General features: G+C 36.9%; 1 protein-coding gene across 2 annotated transcripts; it reads left to right on the top strand.

Annotated features, from left to right (window-relative positions):
• Nucleotides 1-1,649: 1,649 nt before the first annotated feature.
• pik3r6a (phosphoinositide-3-kinase, regulatory subunit 6a) lies at nt 1,650-17,064 on the top strand. 2 transcript variants are annotated; one of them, XM_032563258.1, is made up of 6 exons: nt 1,655-1,915; nt 9,753-9,873; nt 12,421-12,494; nt 12,798-12,912; nt 13,487-13,557; nt 14,535-17,064. In XM_032563258.1, exons 1-6 carry the CDS (start codon nt 1,837-1,839, stop codon nt 14,645-14,647), a joined length of 573 nt encoding a protein of 190 aa, XP_032419149.1. In that variant the 5' UTR covers nt 1,655-1,836; the 3' UTR covers nt 14,648-17,064. The 2 variants fall into 2 exon arrangements, with proteins under 2 accessions (XP_032419150.1, XP_032419149.1); XM_032563259.1 differs by lacking the exon at nt 13,487-13,557 and having other exon boundaries at nt 1,650-1,915.
• The last annotated feature ends 702 nt before the right edge of the window (nt 17,065-17,766 follow it).

The following is a 17,766-nucleotide window of genomic DNA, read 5'->3' as shown; positions in this document are numbered from 1 at the left end:
GGTGAAATGACTGACATTAGCCTTTATTTTGATTGTAGACATTTTCCACAACCACCTAACATAACATGGTGAGACTAGAAGCATGAGCGTCGTCAGGAATTACTCAGGACAGAAGCAACTATTAATTATAATCAGATTAATAGTTAGGAAGGTGCTGTTAGACCTCTGATTTACCCTCTTATAAGGCAATATGCACTAACTACAGGGACAGTTTTTTAGGGTTGCATACCTGAAATTACACAACACAGATGTGTTATAACCTGTGCATAAACACAAGTAAAAAATCTTGCAGCATTGAAGTGGACCTGCTATACATTAAATGGTATATTTTAGTGTTTAAATTTTATGTTGCACTAAATTAGCATTTTTTAAGCTGTGTAAAGTATATATTTAAAGCATAAAATAAGACTTGTAATTACTGTGAAATATCCTATTGATGCATAATCACCATTTGATATCTCTCAGCTTAGCGAGGGAAAATGATGATCTGACACAACTACTGGTTTTGTTTTTCAGGGCAAATGTAAAAGTGAAGCGAAGGTTGTATTTAAAGGTTATTAATGGTTAGTTACCTGCAGCAGCAAGCTGTTTGACTTCTAGATTTGACCGAAATTGAAGCTAACAGCTTGTTAAAGAGGTGCTAAGACCTAAATGGACTTCTAGCGTCATAAAACAACCCCAGTCTCAAAAATGCCATAGCAATTTTAGTACACTGGGTAGTTATTTATACTGATGCTGAAGACTAAATATAGAGGAAACAGCAATAGGAAGTGCTACACCACCATCAATAAACTACTGAGAACAGGACATGTAAACTGTTTCTGATGAAGGCCTAGCTGATATGAAGCTAAGCAATGTTTGAACCCAAAGCTTTATGGCAGATTAAAATTTGTTTTCATTCATTTTTATACTTCTGTACTTTAAAATTAGTTGTCATTTTGGGTTTTAAATGTTACATTTTCTGTCAAAAAAGATCATGGTTTGTGCACTTCCTCTTACTTCGAATCATTGGGTTCTGTGTAGATAATGGCTCAGTATATGAGTATGATGTGACGAACACATTTATTGAAGTGTTTCCATTGACTGCTATAATATTTTTGAGATTGGAAGGTTTTTTTTAGATGGTTCAAATCTGCTTTGCTCTTGGTTTCTCACGGCTTACTAGATTTAGATACCAGGTAGCATATTAACGTCTTTTCCATTTTTAACAGAATTTCACTTTAAAAAAAAGATTAACTTTCCCTTTAAGTTACTGTTTAATGTATTTGTTTTTACAGGATAAAATCAAGTATAATTTGCACCCTAATGAGTATGATTTCTGTCGCTAAAGACCTCAGGAACTGGAAGTGATGTGTGTATAAATGAATAAGATTCATTAACCAATTAGGTGCATGTATATGTGTATCTGCTGATCTGGCAGGGGATTAATCATGGGTTTGAAGTTCATGATGTATTTTGCACATTATTTCCTCCTTATGTTATGAATATATGTTGTATTCCGACTTTGGGAATGTTATTGTCTAAATAAATGATTTTGTTTTCTAAAAAAAAGAAAAGCTACTTTTTTATGTGTTTATTCATTGGGGAAAAGTTGGCTGCTGTAATTATGTCCAGAGGTCACCAGATGGCGCTGTTTGTTTGGTACACGTTGACACATTAGCATTCTCCTGCCAGAGCTGGAGGGAACCTCTGGAACATCTTGCCGCCTTTGCCTCCGTGCGTTAGTGACTGACTGCTGATGACTCACAAATACATCAACAATCCGCCTGCAAGACCCTCCCCTGTAGTTCTCTGCTGCTGCCCTGCCTCTACTACCGGAGAGCAGCTGCAGCACCGATGGAAAAGAAGCAAGGATCCTCTCACCAGTATGGTTCACTGGAGCACACCACATGGAGCGGAGACACCAAAAAAACAGGTCATTTTTTTAAAACTTATCCTTCTGTCTCTATTGATTAGGCTGAATCTGACCTTTGTGTACATATATGATGTAGGTTGACTAGCACTGTAGACTCCCAAAGCATTACTGTAGAATGAAATTGAGCAAATACTGAACAGTGTTTTCAATGTTCTGTCTAAAATGAATGTTGACTTCAGTGTAATTGTATATAGCATTATTGTTTTATCATTTTCTAGTTTGTTTGGGAAGGTTGAGTAGTTTTTTGGCTCTTTTTGCGGAGAGACATCTTTTTGAATTCATAGTACAATTCAGGCAGGTGCAGAGAGGGGGGAGGGGGGATGATGGGGGCCCCTTTTATCCTTGATGCCCCTAGTGCCTTTTTTGATTTTTGTTTTTTTTTTTCAATTTTTTTTTTTCAATTTTTAATTTGATTTTTATATGTATGTCAGAAGGCCTGCTTGTGCTCCTCAGCAGTAATATTTAGCTAAATATAATAATTTAGCAAAATAAACTAGTCTGGCTGTTGGGAGGTTTGTGGCAGTCTTCCTCTCGCCAAGGTGCAACCAAGATGTAAACAGCTCTATTCATGTGATAATTTACTCTAAACGTGATACTGCATAAGTATTATCCAAACACTCTAAACTTTCAATATTTGCTGAACATTAACTGAAAATGTAATCAGAAATCTTTTTGGAGTACTTGAAAGTGAAATAAATTTCTTGGTCACTATTGTGACCGGTGGGTTTAATAAAATAGCAGCAAATTTGCTTATTTCATAACTTCATTACCAGCGACCTTCTCTCCGATGGTCTGTATAACAACTACAGTCTCAGATCAACTCAGACCTCCAGAACTGTCAGCAGCAGAAATGGCAACATTATACCGGAAAATATACTACACTTGGTTTGCATTGTCCTCGCATGATGGCAATGACATAGTACGATAAAATTAGATTCTTGATTAATATGGGTTGTTGCTATGTTGTTGTACGGTGTTTTAAGTTGTTGTTCAATGTGCCCTTTTTAACTTTGAGCCCCTGCCCCTCCAAAGGTCTCTGCATGGCCCTGACCCCCTGCATGTTATTGTTTACATAAGGAAATTTAGGGCATGCGGACAATGCTGGAGGGCAAGAAGACTATTCTTTTACATGAAAAGATTGAAAATAAATCACATAGATCTATCGATCTATCGATATATATAGCTATCAATAGATAGCTATATATATCTACTGTATGTGATTTATTTTCAATCTAATCATGTAAAAGAATAGTCTTCTTGCCCTCCAGCGTTCTATCTATCTATCTATCTATCTATCTATCTATCTATCTATCTATCTATCTATCTATCTATCTATCTATCTATCTCTCTATCTTTATCTCTATCTCTCTCTCTATCTCTTTCTTTCTATCTCTCTATCTATCTCTTTCTCTCTCTCTGTCTCTCTATCTCTTTCTCTCTATCTCTCTATCTATCTCTCTCTCTCTATCTCTCTATCTCTTTCTCTCTCTCTCTCTATCTCTCTATCTCTTTCTCTCTATCTCTCTATCTCTTTCTCTATCTCTTTCTCTCTATCTATCTATCTCTTTCTCTCTCTCTCTCTATCTCTCTATCTCTTTCTCTCTATCTCTCTATCTATCTCTTTCTCTCTCTCTCTATCTCTTTCTCTCTATCTCTCTCTCTATCATTTTCTCTCTCTCTCTTTCTATCTTTCTTTCTCTCTATCTCTCTTTCTCCCTCTTTCTATCTTTCTTTCTCTCTCTCTCTCTTTCTATCTCTCTCTCTCTCTCTCTCTCTCTCTATATATATATATATATATATATAAGTTAGGTTAAGTAAATCTAAGCTAACTTTGCTAGGTGGGAACACTTGAAACACAATTTTTGTTAGAAAAAGGTGAACAAAATTTGCTTTAAAGAAGTTAAAGAGACAAGACTAAGCTAGTTTGGAGTGAAGTAAACCAAACTCTGCTAATTAAACTGAACTAAGAGACTGATTGTGTCGCTTGTGGACAGATGGCTTCTTCCTCGCAGAGTTGCCCTTTAGTTCATATCTGTTTCAACGTTGATGACACTTTTGTAATTTTCAGACCCTTAGTATTTAAAGACATGTTGAAGAAACAGACAGAATATCTCAACATTCTTGTATTTATCAAATGAAAACGTTTGTAATACTAATTGAACAAAAATGGGAGTAATAATTAGTTGATTTATCATAAAATGAAGAAAACATAATTATAAACAGTTTTGACTGTAAGTATATCTCTGCAGCCCTTGCCGTAGCATTTGTGTTGTACCTCATCAATCTCAAGCCAATGCCATTTGTGGATGTTGGAACACTGAGCTACTAGTTTTTTGGCAGTTAGTGTTGACTGGGGATGTCAAAATAACCATTCCTCCCACATTCTTTGCATTTAGCCCCTCTGACTAGGGTTACTTGAGTAGTAGCATTCCAACAGATCCATGTTTTCACCTCTCGCCCATTTCCGCCTTGTTCCAGTAGACCATTTTTCATCAAGGTGCTCTGGTTCCTCAGCACCTGACACAGACCTTGTTTGGCCGGGCGGCGTCTGATCCGGCATAGCGTGCATTTCATTGTTTCTCATGGTATGAGGTAGGCAGTAGCACAAAGGGTCTTGCCTAAGGACCCACACTGGAAAGCTCAACTGATTCAGACTGTGGCAGGAAGCCGGAGCGCCCGGAGAGAAACCTGCAAACAGGAAACCTGTCAAATCTTTTTACTCTTTTGTCACATAAATTTAAGTCAGATCTTCAGAGAACTCTTGTCTGGAAAGGAAAGAGATGGAACCAACGAAACCAAAGCTAGTGCTGTCACTTCAGCCACAGCTTTGGCTGCGAGGTCAGCCGCAGACAAATCTTCCCCAGCCGGGTCAGATTTTTCTGCGACTGTACTCGCACTCATCGTATACCATCGTCTTTGAACAAACTTCCCCAGCCAGATCAGTTTGTTCGAAGACAGTAAGATTCTCCTCTGTACTGTCATACAGTCTCAGTCACATCAATGTCTGTGATCCCACAGACATTGGCTGGTTGTTCAGAACTAACATCTGACAAACCTGTTGGGGACAAACCTCCCCAGCCGGGTCGGTTTGTCCAGTACCGCCGTCCTCTGTACTGTCTCGTATAGTCCTACTGGGGTCACAGTCTGCTGTTCCACAGCCTTTTCCAAACAAACCTCGCCAGCCGGGTTGGTTTGTTCTGTGTTATTGGATGGTAGACGTTTCCAAAATAAATCTTCTTCATCATCCTGATAGTAAGAATTCTTCCCTGAAAGGTGAAACGTTCCAGGGAACACTTTCTTCAACCCCATGGTGACAGCATATCCCAGGCTCCAGCCAAGAGGGATAATCAAGGGAACGAACGCGTTTGAAACACTAAACATTATTGCTCTGTACAAATCTCAGTCTCCACGAAGTGTCTGGATCCTGACTGATGGTTTGAGATTCAAGCATTCAAGCTTTAGAACTTCTTTGATCTACTGTGATGTACATGATGTCATCTATGACCTCATCGGTGTGCTCGCTGGACTTCTGATTGTTGCTATGGAAACGATCAAATCAGTTCTGCATGACTCAAGCTGACATAAATACTTAAATAAAAAGTAATATTTTTTATTTATTTAACATGAATAGATTAATAGATTTGTATATGATTTAATTTTTCCTTTTGTGGTTTTCCATACCTGCTGTGGTATAAATGGTCTTAAGCCATTTATCCACTATTATTTTTAAACACAATTCTTTGGTAGGCTAACTGTGGCGTCTAACTTTGAGCACACGTCATGTTTTAAATATTTATAAGCAATATATTCACATATATATTATATATTTACAATATTTTGCAAGCAATATTTCTACACTTTAATTACTCGTCTGCTCTTAGTTTGACACAGTGCAGTGTGAAAGTGAACCACACCTCTGAAAATTTAATAAATGTTGCAATTTTGGACCAAAACGTCTCAAAAGCTTTGGGCACCCCTGATCTATTGATATTGCTATTGCTTTAGTTCCCAGCACCAAGTAAAATTTATTTTTTAAAAATTAGAAGTTGTCTTTTTTGTCTGAAGATCAGGAAACTGAAACTAAAACAATAGCTTGGTCAAACATTTCAAAATAAAATGCAACAAAACTTCTCTGAAAATTTTTCTTATACACAAATATTCATTACTTTGTGTTGGTTTGTGACAAAATGTCCCCCAAATACTCTGGCATTTGTTATTTAATGAAACAAAATATAATAGACTTCAAGGGGTCTAATTACTTTTGTCCAGCCCTATAAAACAATGCAGACTATATTTAATATATTTCCATTTGCAAGTTTTTATTTGTTCCTATATCTCATATTAGTCCTATGAGTTCTAAATGTTTTATGTTGTGTTGTTTTTGAAGAAAAGCATAAAATTCTTCCTGACAGCAAGTTGTAACTAAATCATATTCATAAACGTAAAAAACAAAGTTTTCTATTGCAGTTTAACATTGTTGTGCAGTTCAGTGTCTCCTGATGATGCTGTAACTCTGTCAGTGGAAGCTATCACTCTATGCTCTTTTTTATATATTTTTGCATTGATCATATGCCTATTTTCCTTTTATTTTTCTTACTTTCCCAATCCAGTATTTTCATCTCAAGATCATTGATCACAGAAATCAAAGTACAGCCATGTAAAAGAGAGCTATAGAGTTTTAAAAATGATTTCATTTGGTTTCACTAGAGTCATTGATATTTGCAGGAGCTTGGATTGAGAATGGAGCTATGGGTTGACTTTATGGAGGAAAAGTAAAAGAAAATGGTAAAGGAAGAGTGAATGAGCTTAAGCGTAAGCCTGGATGAAGCAGCAAGTATTTCAGAAAGGTCTGGTGATGACTCATAACTGCTCAGTGACAGTATTACCTGGTCTCCAGAGCCTCTGCAGCACGCTGTCTCCAGTAGTATACACCAGTAAGTATAATGTGTGTGACACCAGGCTTTCTGCTGCATATCCTTATGTAGTCTTTGTAATAAACTACCATGTTTGTCATCTCTACAATGGAAAATTGTGCTTTTAAGGAGCAAGAGATCATATTATTTTCTCTCTCAGATGGTCCATGTGTGTAAATTTCATTCATCGCCTTTTCTGCACACAGAATCTTATTTTATTTATTGACATACTAATGATATAATTGTGTCATTTCAATAAAAGATATTCTAAAATTCACTAAAGCTGCTTATCCAATATTGTATCTTAATTCAGCTTAGCTATATCTGTCCGAATCAAATCAAAAAAGTCGTCTTTTTCATGAAAACGTCCACATCCAGTTATTTGTGAAATGATGACAAAATATTTTTCAAATAATCGGGGAAAAGGGGTATTTGTATCTCTAGACCCTTTGTCAATTGTCAACCATCTTTCATAGCAGCTCCAATTACAGGCTTTGCACGTATAGAAACAGACATTTCTGCTCATTGTTTTTATTTTTTTAATGTAAATAGTTCAAGTTCAGGTATGTTGGCTAGTATCAGAGAAAATCCAAATTCAAGTAATCTTCTCTTCTGTACTTTGACTGGGCCACGTATTTTGTCCTTAATAGATACCCGCTGTCAGTCTGGTAAAGACCATTTGATCATCAGCTCAATAACATTTAAGTTGTGTGTTTCTAATCTAAGATGGTGGAGGGGAATCTTTACAACAACTTGGCATTAACCAGGTTTTTCATAGTGGCCTACAATCTGTTTGTTCGACTGTGTTTTTCATTCTTACAGCCCAACATTTATGTCTCATGGAGTGCAGCTGTAAATTACAAAAATGAAGATTCCATTCAAGGAAATATTTGCCAGTTCACTCTAATGCTTATCATGAAGTACGGTTAATGCATTCTTCAGAGCTTTTGTTGGCAGTCTTGAGTCACACAGATCTAATTTCACTGAGTATTGCACACTCCTATTCTGCCTCTTCACTATAAAGCAGTACCTTTGCTGCACTTCAAACCTCAGTTGTACCTCGATCAAGGCTCGGTGTGACTTGAATAGAGATGACATACTAGAGTTATGCTGAATAGTGAGTTGTGTAAATAAAAAGGTATTAAGGGCTCGATAGAGTCAGAAAGTGAGGTGATATTGGTGTTATTTGCTTGCGTCCTTCTCTGCCGCCTGCTAGCCGAAGCTGCTCGATGAATCAATTCACACACAGGAAGACATGATTTCCTGAAATTGCTCAGTCTGGGCTTTTGGCACGAGCCTGTAAGCATCTAGTATGAATGTCTTTATCAAAAGGTGCTTAAAAATGTATAAAATCTAAGGGGAGATAATAAAATATGAACATTAATAAATACACATAATCAGCTACTGATAATGATTATAAAGTAAATATAAATACTGTAGTAATCATTGCTAAAAGTGAGGCACAGCTTTTTAAACCAAAGCTTTTTTAAAAATTTGATTTTAGTAACATAACCATTAGAGCAAATGTAACAGGAGTAACTGTGACAAAATCTTTCTTAAAAAATGTTGTTCAGAAGCTGAGGGAGGGAAAGTTTGGCTCTTTTGACTCGGCTCCCAAATGGTTGTTAATCTATAGCCTCATATTTTACCTTAACTTAGCGAATATGAATGTTTTCTATGTTAATAAATCCTTTTGCATAGTATTTTTATGAGAAGTCTTATTCTTTCCTTTCATTTTTATGTATTTGTTCTGTTATGAAAGCAAGCCTTGTTACTTTTGTGTAATATTTTAATTAAACTTTTCGTTTTTATTTAACAAAAAAACAAATGAGCAGAGCCCTGCTAGCAAATCTACCAAACAGAGCCATAACCAAACTCAGTTACCATCTATTTCCACAGTGCAGGTTGGCATTCAAAGAAATAGAATGGCTGATGGATGAGCTGATGCAGTTCCTCCTTTTTTTTTTCTTTGTATTTGTCCTGTTTTTAAAAAGACAGGCCACCATTCTGTCAATCAAAGCAAAGTTCTGAGCAGGAAGTAGCCAGTGAGAGTGAGAGCTGAGCAGCGAAAGGGAGAAGAAGTGGGAACCTGATCTCACAACATGGCAGTCGACTCTTTATTCACCACAGTCGCTCATTGAGTTGATATTTATGAGCATGATCCTTCACTAATTGTGAACAATTTAAAGTACAGAATGCAGTGTGTTTTGATTGGCATCCATTTTGATATTTTTTTCATCATAAATGGTTCAATCTGTGATTGGTGCAGGCTGCAGCAGAGCATGGTTTGCCCTTTTACACTAGAAGAAAACATTATTCCTTCATGATAAGGATGTTCATCAAACTTTGATTTGATCTCCACTACCCAAGATTTGCTTCCTCCTTATAATAACCATTCATTTCAGTCAGTATGTATTAATACTGAAGAGCATTCAGTGTAAAAATGGGCGTCCGTACAAATTATTATTAGTATTAACAGAGAACCTTTGAAGCAGAACGTCTGTGCAGACTCAGTGTGCAGCTTTATTGCCTTGGCTTTTTGCAATTAAACAATTTTTGTGTGCGGCTGTGTGTGTGTATGCTCTGTGTGTTGGGGTGTGCAAGTGTGAGTGACGGCGACGTGAGCCGTGCCAGTTACTGACAAACTGGGATTTGACTGTGACTCTCAGCTCTACTCTGCTCTACAGCGTGGAGCAATTTCCCAACTCCACCTGCTGCAGCTGTTTAACATGCACATTCATATTGGGTTATTGTTATGCAGTGCCAGAGTTGATTATTTTTGAAAACTGTATTACCCACCCTGTCTGTGAGCGGTAATTGAAACAATTTTAAACTCCCCTGATAAAAACAGCAACACTAATACTCCATGAGACATTATGTAAGTTTTTTTTCCAGCAATAAGACTTTTTCTTCCTCTCTTTCAGAGGACGATGTGGTGTCCATGGCGGACTCCACCATTACTGTGGATGACATTGAGGGGGAGCTCTTCAAGATTGAGAGGATCAGGGACATCTTGGTCAGGAGGGAGTCAGAGCTCAGATACATGTGAGTGGATCCCTGCAGCTAGCTATTAACATTTTTTAATGGAAAGAAATTAAAGTGATTTTTTTTTTCCTTTTATTCTTGCACAACATTATTTACACATTCTATCCCATTTGTTGCATCTTTTTTTAAGGTAATTTCTACTCTTTTTACCTCATCCGATTTTTTTCAGTGTAATCTACCCAGTCGCTAAAAAATACTCAGGATAATTGGTTAAGTGCATAAAAACATCTTCAGTGCTGTGAAACATTGTGGTGCTTTCTCTGAGATTGATTCTGCTGAGAACAACAACAGATCTCAAAGGGAGGTCAGCATGTGGGACGAAAGACAGAGGGAGTCTTTTAATTATCTGCTTCTGAGGAAAGTCACTCTGTAAAGCTACCAGAAATAAAAGCAGGTGTTGTTAGTGAACTGCAACTCTCCATCACTTTGAGCACTCACATTCAGCTCCCTGATGTCTGATAATGTTTAACTTCCACTTCCAAATCCACTGAGCCCAATCCTGGTGCTCCAATCTGTACTATTCCTCCTTCTGCAACCCTGGAATCCAAGTTTAGGAATCTGCTGAATTGATGGTCACGAGTGTTATGGAATAATGTACTTAAATAGGGTTTTTTGCAATGTCCTAAAAAGGCTTAGATTTAATATCATGTTTAGAAATGAAAAAGTCAGAAATGCATCCATTTTTTTAACTCTTGGTCTCTGATTACATTTCCTTTCATTTCTCATTTCTTTTTATTTTTGAAAAATAAAATAAAATACACCCAGGGTATTCATTTGAGAATGTTACTAGCTGTAACAAAACGGCTTGTGTGAAGTCTCCCCCTCAAATGATTTTGTCCTCAAAATGGTTTATATTTGTTTGTTGAACAGGGGTTACATTTGTACATACATGTATATGTAAGTTAACTTAGGTTATTTTTCCAGGATTTATATATAGGTCAAGAATTTAAATCATAATTACCCTAAAAGACATTTAAATGTCCTAAATTGACTCTTCTGAAACTCATAGAAACCCTTTAAAAGAAGACTTTTAATCATTTATTATGCATTTAATTTAGCATAAATCCAGACTAGATGTTCTTAGAGGGTGAATCTAAAAGCTAAAATAAAATCATTCAGACCAAAGTGGACCTCTACCTTCATAAGCTATTTTATGACAGTAGTTCAACAGTAAAGATTTATTGTTAATTACGCAGATACCGATAATTATTTACATAGGAAACGTAGGTAGGAGATGGTGCTTCATCGTTATCTTCCTGTGTGAAACACGTACTAAGAAATGAACATATAAATAATTTCCTTTTAAAGTTAGTCGCATTTAAAAGTAAAGTCATACATGTATAAAATGGGGTTACAAGGATTATAGGTGTTAAAGTTGTCACTATTTTATTAATCACTCTCCTCATTTAGACAGTTACTCTAACTTGAAGCAACTTACATGCTTAATCATATGCCTCCCTGAACATATTGTGCTTAAAGCTGGTCAATATTGCAGCCAGCACTCTATTATTTCACTGTTACTACTGTCTTCTTTGCTTTCATTTTCACTCAGACAGCCCTCTTTTCAAATTTCAACGGCTCCACCTTTCCTTCCACTGTGCAGGCTAATGCATGGATATTTATTCATACTCTCATGATGTAGATAGACAGCAGCAACATTCAGAGTGGAGAGGGAACGTGAAGAAAAGTGGGGGCAGGAAGGGAAGTGTGACCAAACCTCAGCATGTGGATAAACTCCATGTTTCCTTGACCGTGCTGCCTTTTCTCCCTAAAGATCTGGAGAATCCACAGGGTGAGAGCCAAGCAGCGGCTCTGGCTCAGATGACAGAGATAAATGTGTGTGATAGTGTGTGAGCGTATGCAGGGTCTCCCACCTCACCTCAGTGTCACTAATCATCCACCAATTCCATGAAAGACGGAGCATGAAGAAGTGGAAATGATCCAGGTAGATGTGGTGCGACAGCCTTCAGCCTGCATTTCTACCCAGCTCTCATTCCTTTTAGGAATTCCTCCCTGTTTATGTGCTGAGTTGGGCAGAGAAATCTCTTTTAAAATAAAACAAAAAAATCCTCAAGAACTTCTTTTAGAGGTTTCTTTTCAGCTCCGACAGATTTCCCGTCCAGCTTTCAACACACGTCACCTGATTGAGTAAAGGCTGCTCTGCATCCATCGATAAATTAGACATTTCCAAAGGCTCCAGCAGATTCAAAGACCTGGTTTTCAGTGCCAATCATACCTATTTATTGCTGCCATTTTGACACGGCTGTCTGACATTTTCACACTGCTGTCAGTAAGACAGAGACTCCTTGATAATCTCCTCCCTACTTTGCATGAAGGTTGTGAAATGCATGAGAATCTATAAAAACAAAAAAGCTGGAAGCTAATTACCAACCCTGGATGAAGTGATTGCCAGTGTTGATACGCTGCCTGCGTAGAAACTTGGAAGTCAACGTGATTAAAAATGTGATGCCGTGTGTACAGTGTGCAGCACTAACTTGTAGATTTGCACTGTGTGTGTACTTCTTCCGTGCTATCATGTCTGAGCAGGATGGATGACATTCAGCTGTGTAAAGAGATTACTCGACTGAAGAAGGAGCTTCACAAATTGGTGTCTATACCAGGTAGGAAACCTTCATACAATATGATGGTCAAAAAAGAAAAAAAATATGTTTAGGTGTAGTCTCATTAATTAAATCTTCAAATTTTGATATGTTTTTGTTGAATTCATATGTAAACCTAAATGTAACACCAAATCTGTTGGTCAAACAGTGTTTTAGAAATGAGCAGAGGAGTTTTCTTTGATTCAAAAATGACCTAAAAGAAGGCTCATTCAACTGCTAATTATAAGCAAAAGTTTTACTCAAACAGAAACTCACAGTAAATCAAATTCACACCAATATTATCAAATTGTGTTTATATTCTAGATAAGGACAAGTCCAACGAAGACCGACAGAAGGAGGATGAGCTGCTGCAGCAGATTCACAAACTGGTGGAGACCAGAGATTTCTTAGTGGATGATGTTGAGTTTGAACGCCTCAGGTGTGTGTCATGCTCCGTAGTAACCTTTTAATGCATTCTGTTGTTGTGTGATATATTGTTATAGATAAAATGCAACAAATAGATCAAGCTAAAGATAAGATGCAAAGAACTCACGATACATACAACATAGAGGCGTCGAAAGGGAAAAAGCTTCAAAAACACATTTTCATTCACAGGAGCAAAATTGTAAGACATGTAAAGATGATGATTTTGTAGATATGCACACTTCCAATAGGCCTATTTAACAACATTAAGGTAAGAACACCTGTATATACATGTATATTTAAGGCAACAAATATACATCAATCACATTTAAAGAAATTAGTCAACATATTAGAAAGAGAGTTTTGGACCTCAACGCTCTGTCTCATTTATGGGAAGGATTTCCAGATGCCTGTATCAACATGGGCTTAAAGGAGAAGCAGCCATTACTACAATTTTGTGAGAACTGGTGAAAATGGACATTTCAGAATTATGCATTTAACATTTTTGAGGGCCAACAATGTTGTTTGTTTTAAAAAACATTCAACCCAGGAAAAAAATAACAGACATGTGACCCCAATTTTGTTTTCAGGGAAAAAGAAGAAGATAAAGAAATGGCAGAGTTTTTGAAATCCAGATTGCCAAGAAACTTGAAGAAATCAGGTATTTAAGCAGGCAAAAATGAGAAATTATATTATTAAATTATATATGTGACATCTAAATACATCAAGAATTGGAGACACCCAGAATGTCTAAAGTCTGGCGGGACTCACTAGTCTCGGTTAAAATTTGTGTTTATGATTCAACAGTGAGAAAGAGACTGGGCTTATGGTTTCCTTGCCCTGAGGAATATAGATATGCAGCAGGAAGTAAACTCAAATTATAACATTTTGATTGGAAGACATGTTCTTCTCTCATAGAGCCACAGTTGATCAGAAGGAAACAAAAAAACAGTTTCACATTTGCTAAACAATAAGAAAAAAAACCCCTGAATGACTTTTGGAAAAAATATTCTGTGGATTGGCAAAGCAGAAGCAAAACTTACACGTCATTTTAGAAAAAGAACATCATACCTGCAGTCAAACATGGTCCCAGCAGCATAATGCTACTTGATTGAACCGTGAATTTTGCTCTGCTGAAGGAGAAGATCCTGAACGAGAATGTCTTGGTATCAATTCATGGATGTAAGGTCAGGCAGACTTGGAATGTGAAGTAGAAGAGGTATCCAAACCACACCAGCACTTTCACTCCTGAATGAAAAAAAAGAAAAATGAAAACCTTTTAGTAACGCGAAATCAAAGCAATCTTGAAAAGATGAGCAGCTCAAATTTCCTCCACAGTGTTGCAAAGGAAAAATATCTGCTTGAAATCATCTGCTCCTGCCAGGGGTGACAAGAAACATTTAAAAGCTTTGAAGGGGCAATTGCATCCATTTTTTTATAATGTCTTTGTCTCTTTCACCTTCATATCTGGGGCTGAAAGCAGCTTACCTCACCAAACAACACCACATGCAGGCAGTGAGCAGATCGCACTCTGCAGGACCAATCATTCCAATCATATTATTATGGTGTATTTATATCATGAGACCTGGTTACATCCAGAGTGGTAACTTGTTTTATTCGACTTGTGTTGAATTTTAGGTGCATCATCAAGAAGGGTACCAGCCAGAGCTCAGCAGACTTCCTCCCCTTTCACCAAGACAGGCCTCACCCTGCTGAAGGAGTGTTGTGGCTTTACGTGCTCCATCATGTAGACAATAGCCAAAGCGAAAGACTCGCACACCAACATCACCATTCCAAGGGAGATGTATAACCAAGTTCGCCAATTAGGTGTGAGAAAGAGACGCAAAGAGACATTGATGGAGGTGTGCACATCTGTGGAAACTATTTTGTTGTAAAAATGATCAGAATATTAATTTTTTGCCTCTGCTCTATGTCTGTGCTTCTCATCCCAGTGTAACCTACTGTAAATACTTTCTTTTATACCCAACTCTAAAGGCTCAGCTGTTGGTGTGCACACTAATTGGATTCAACCATCATGACTCAGCCACAAGTTGTATATTCAAAGTTTTCATGCATCTCTGATAATTGTCATCTCCTTTTCAAAGAGTTCCCATTTTGCAGTGAGTAAGCCAGACTAGATGCAGCTAGAACTTTATAATTAGTGTTAGGGAGATAATGGCGATGAAACTGACCGGGAGGTCTGTCAGCACAAAGCTGTGTGTAGTTTGGCGACAGACAAACGTGGGTCTGACCTTTAAAAAAGCGTTGCTTTATAAAAGAGGAAACCGAGTATTTATGTTCCACTTTTTCCTCCAAAACCTAAATCGGCTCAGAAGTTCCAGCTTTTTTTAATTTGCTTTTGAATGTCTGCATATGAAGTTGTAATTAGATATCTACCAGTGCTGTATAAAAGGGAGCTAAATTCAAACTCCCTTTTTTAATACAGACACGCCTCCCTGTGCTGAGCTGCTCTCAGGTTTGTATCATCTGTCATGGTTCAACACTCAATTGATATGCTGCATTATCTCCAGACTCAGTATAACTTTATCACCTCACGCTTCAGTGCTCACACATTACACATAAAAGTGGTTTATATAAAGCACATATATACTTGTTATCTGCTTGCCAACTGCACAGCTCTTTAGTTCATAGCCAGGAAGTTCCCGTGGGAAGTTTAAGCACACTCATCATGGATGCCGATGTCATTCAAAATCTGGTCTTTTACGGATTCATTTTAACTGCTTTTTAGCTTGTGCTGATGATAGATTAAACAATTATGAGGAATTTCATAAACCAAATTGGAATTTATTATTCTATAGTCACACATGATCAAATATTATGCACATTTTGTATCCATGCTTCTGGTTGTTTGACTTCTTTTCTAATCAGAAATGGATAAACATGGGTTTACTTTCAGACACAGGCCTGGCTTTTAAGTAATATTCACCAATATTTGATCAGGATATTTGACCACTTTTCTTATCCCAGTTGGTAGACTTCATTTAAACCAGTTTGTTTCTTGGCATGGGCCTAGATTTAAACCCATACATTTGTAGCCATTCCCTAGGCTTATTGTTAGCCTAGAGTTTCCTGTGTTTCATACTCAGTTATGTCTAAATTTCAACCATCTGATCCAATGGGTCACCCTTGGGCCAAGGTATTAAGGAAAAATCCAGAAGCCACCAAGATTTCATCCAGAGATGAACTAACACTTTCTGGAGCATATGTGTCACTGACCACAAGTTTTCCATCATTATAGACTGAAAGATTGGTGATAAGGTCAGAAGCTCAAGCTGCAACAAGCTTGACTAAAATTGCTATCATGAATGACCCAGATAACCACCATAAATCGGCATTGAAATGTGGATACTAAGAGTTTTCCTACACGAAAACCATGACTGTGCCAGGAAACCAACCAGTTTATATAAATGCTTCCAACTCTGACAAAGTTTATGCCAAATACTGTTTATTGTCTTCATTAATTCAGTGATCAAGGTGTATTTTACTGAAAGATAAAATACACCTTGTGTATATTTGATCTTATATAAATAACTTAAATTATGGAAAGTCTACAATGAAAAAAAGCTAAATTCAAACTCCCTTTTTTAATCATTGAGGTTGTTTGTTGATTTAGGAAAAATTAAAACCCCAAAATTGGTTTAACGTTTATGCCCATGATAAGTATTTATCAACTTCTTATCAGAGCTGTGCATGTTGTTTGATTTTTCCAACCAATGACAATGTTTTTCATGTCATTACCATGTTTCTTTCTATAAATGCTACAGTGATCTACATATGCAGCAGTACATGGGCTGCAGGGACATATGCTCTAATTTATTGTGTTTGTTTTTCACTGCCCAGAATACAAGTTGCCATGGAAACTGTTTAATCCATTCAGTAACTTTGAAGTTAAAGGAAAAGGAAAAAAACTGTTGGACAGTTCAGTGAAACGAAGGATTGCAAAGAAATACAGGCAGAAAAAGCACAAATCACAAAGATGCAGCTGACATTTTTGGCATTTTAATAATGTGGAGTAACTTCGTGGTCCCTCGCATAATGTTTGGTATAGTGCTGGAAGTCGGACATGTTATATAAAATATGGTCTTAGATATTGTTATTCTGTTGAAGACATTTTAAAGATTCATAAAAAGCGTTTGCATAAATCTCAGTGTTTGTGTTGATCTATCACATAAAATCTCAAAATCAAGATTCGTTTTGACTATAGCCTGTCAAGCACAAAAAAGGAGAGTAATAAGCTGAGAAAACCTCTCAATTTCTAACATAGTGTCTTTAGATGAGCTAAAAATCAGCACAATTCATCACGTTCAAGTAACATAAATACATATGGACTGTTTTTATGTCAGTTGTGGTTTTATTGTTGTTGCTATTTAAATAATGACTTGTAAATGTAGAAAACTTTCTTACAATGCAAATTAACCTCCCTTACTCATGGGTTTTGGATATATTTCATCAGTTGCATCTGTGTACTATAATTAAGACAGTCACAGAGCTGCTGCTGAGAGTACAGTTATGGTTGGAAACTGTGATCCTGAATCCCTGACTGATGATTTTCTTTAAAAGAAATTAAAGCAAACATGGTCTCTTGTCAAGAAAGAGTCTCACTAGCAGCCTGTACAGCATCAGTGTTCAATGACACTTCACATAGAAATGTGTGATGTTTCCATTTGCCAGAATAGTACAAATATGTTGTCATATTAACAGTATTTCCCTTCATTCATTCGTTCATTCATTTTCATGTAACCAATAAACAAACTGCAGAGCATTTCTGAGCTTTTGAAACATCACAGCAGTAAAAAAAAGAAGGATGAAATAAAAATGTGGACAGAAATCCTAAAAGCCGAAATCTGTT

Source organism: Xiphophorus hellerii, chromosome 5 (genome assembly GCF_003331165.1).
Source record: "Xiphophorus hellerii strain 12219 chromosome 5, Xiphophorus_hellerii-4.1, whole genome shotgun sequence".
Lineage (NCBI taxonomy): Eukaryota > Metazoa > Chordata > Actinopteri > Cyprinodontiformes > Poeciliidae > Xiphophorus > Xiphophorus hellerii.
This window is presented reverse-complemented; position numbering and strand designations above follow the sequence as displayed.

Bases quoted from the DNA above. Each gene is read 5' to 3' on its own strand.
- pik3r6a (XM_032563258.1), top strand. From the start codon at position 1,837: ATGGAAAAGAAGCAAGGATCCTCTCACCAGTATGGTTCACTGGAGCAC. The intron at 1,916-9,752 runs GTCATTTTTTTA...CCTCTCTTTCAG, and splicing joins CGGAGACACCAAAAAAACAG to AGGACGATGTGGTGTCCATG. The intron at 12,913-13,486 runs GTGTGTGTCATG...TTTTGTTTTCAG, and splicing joins GTTGAGTTTGAACGCCTCAG to GGAAAAAGAAGAAGATAAAG.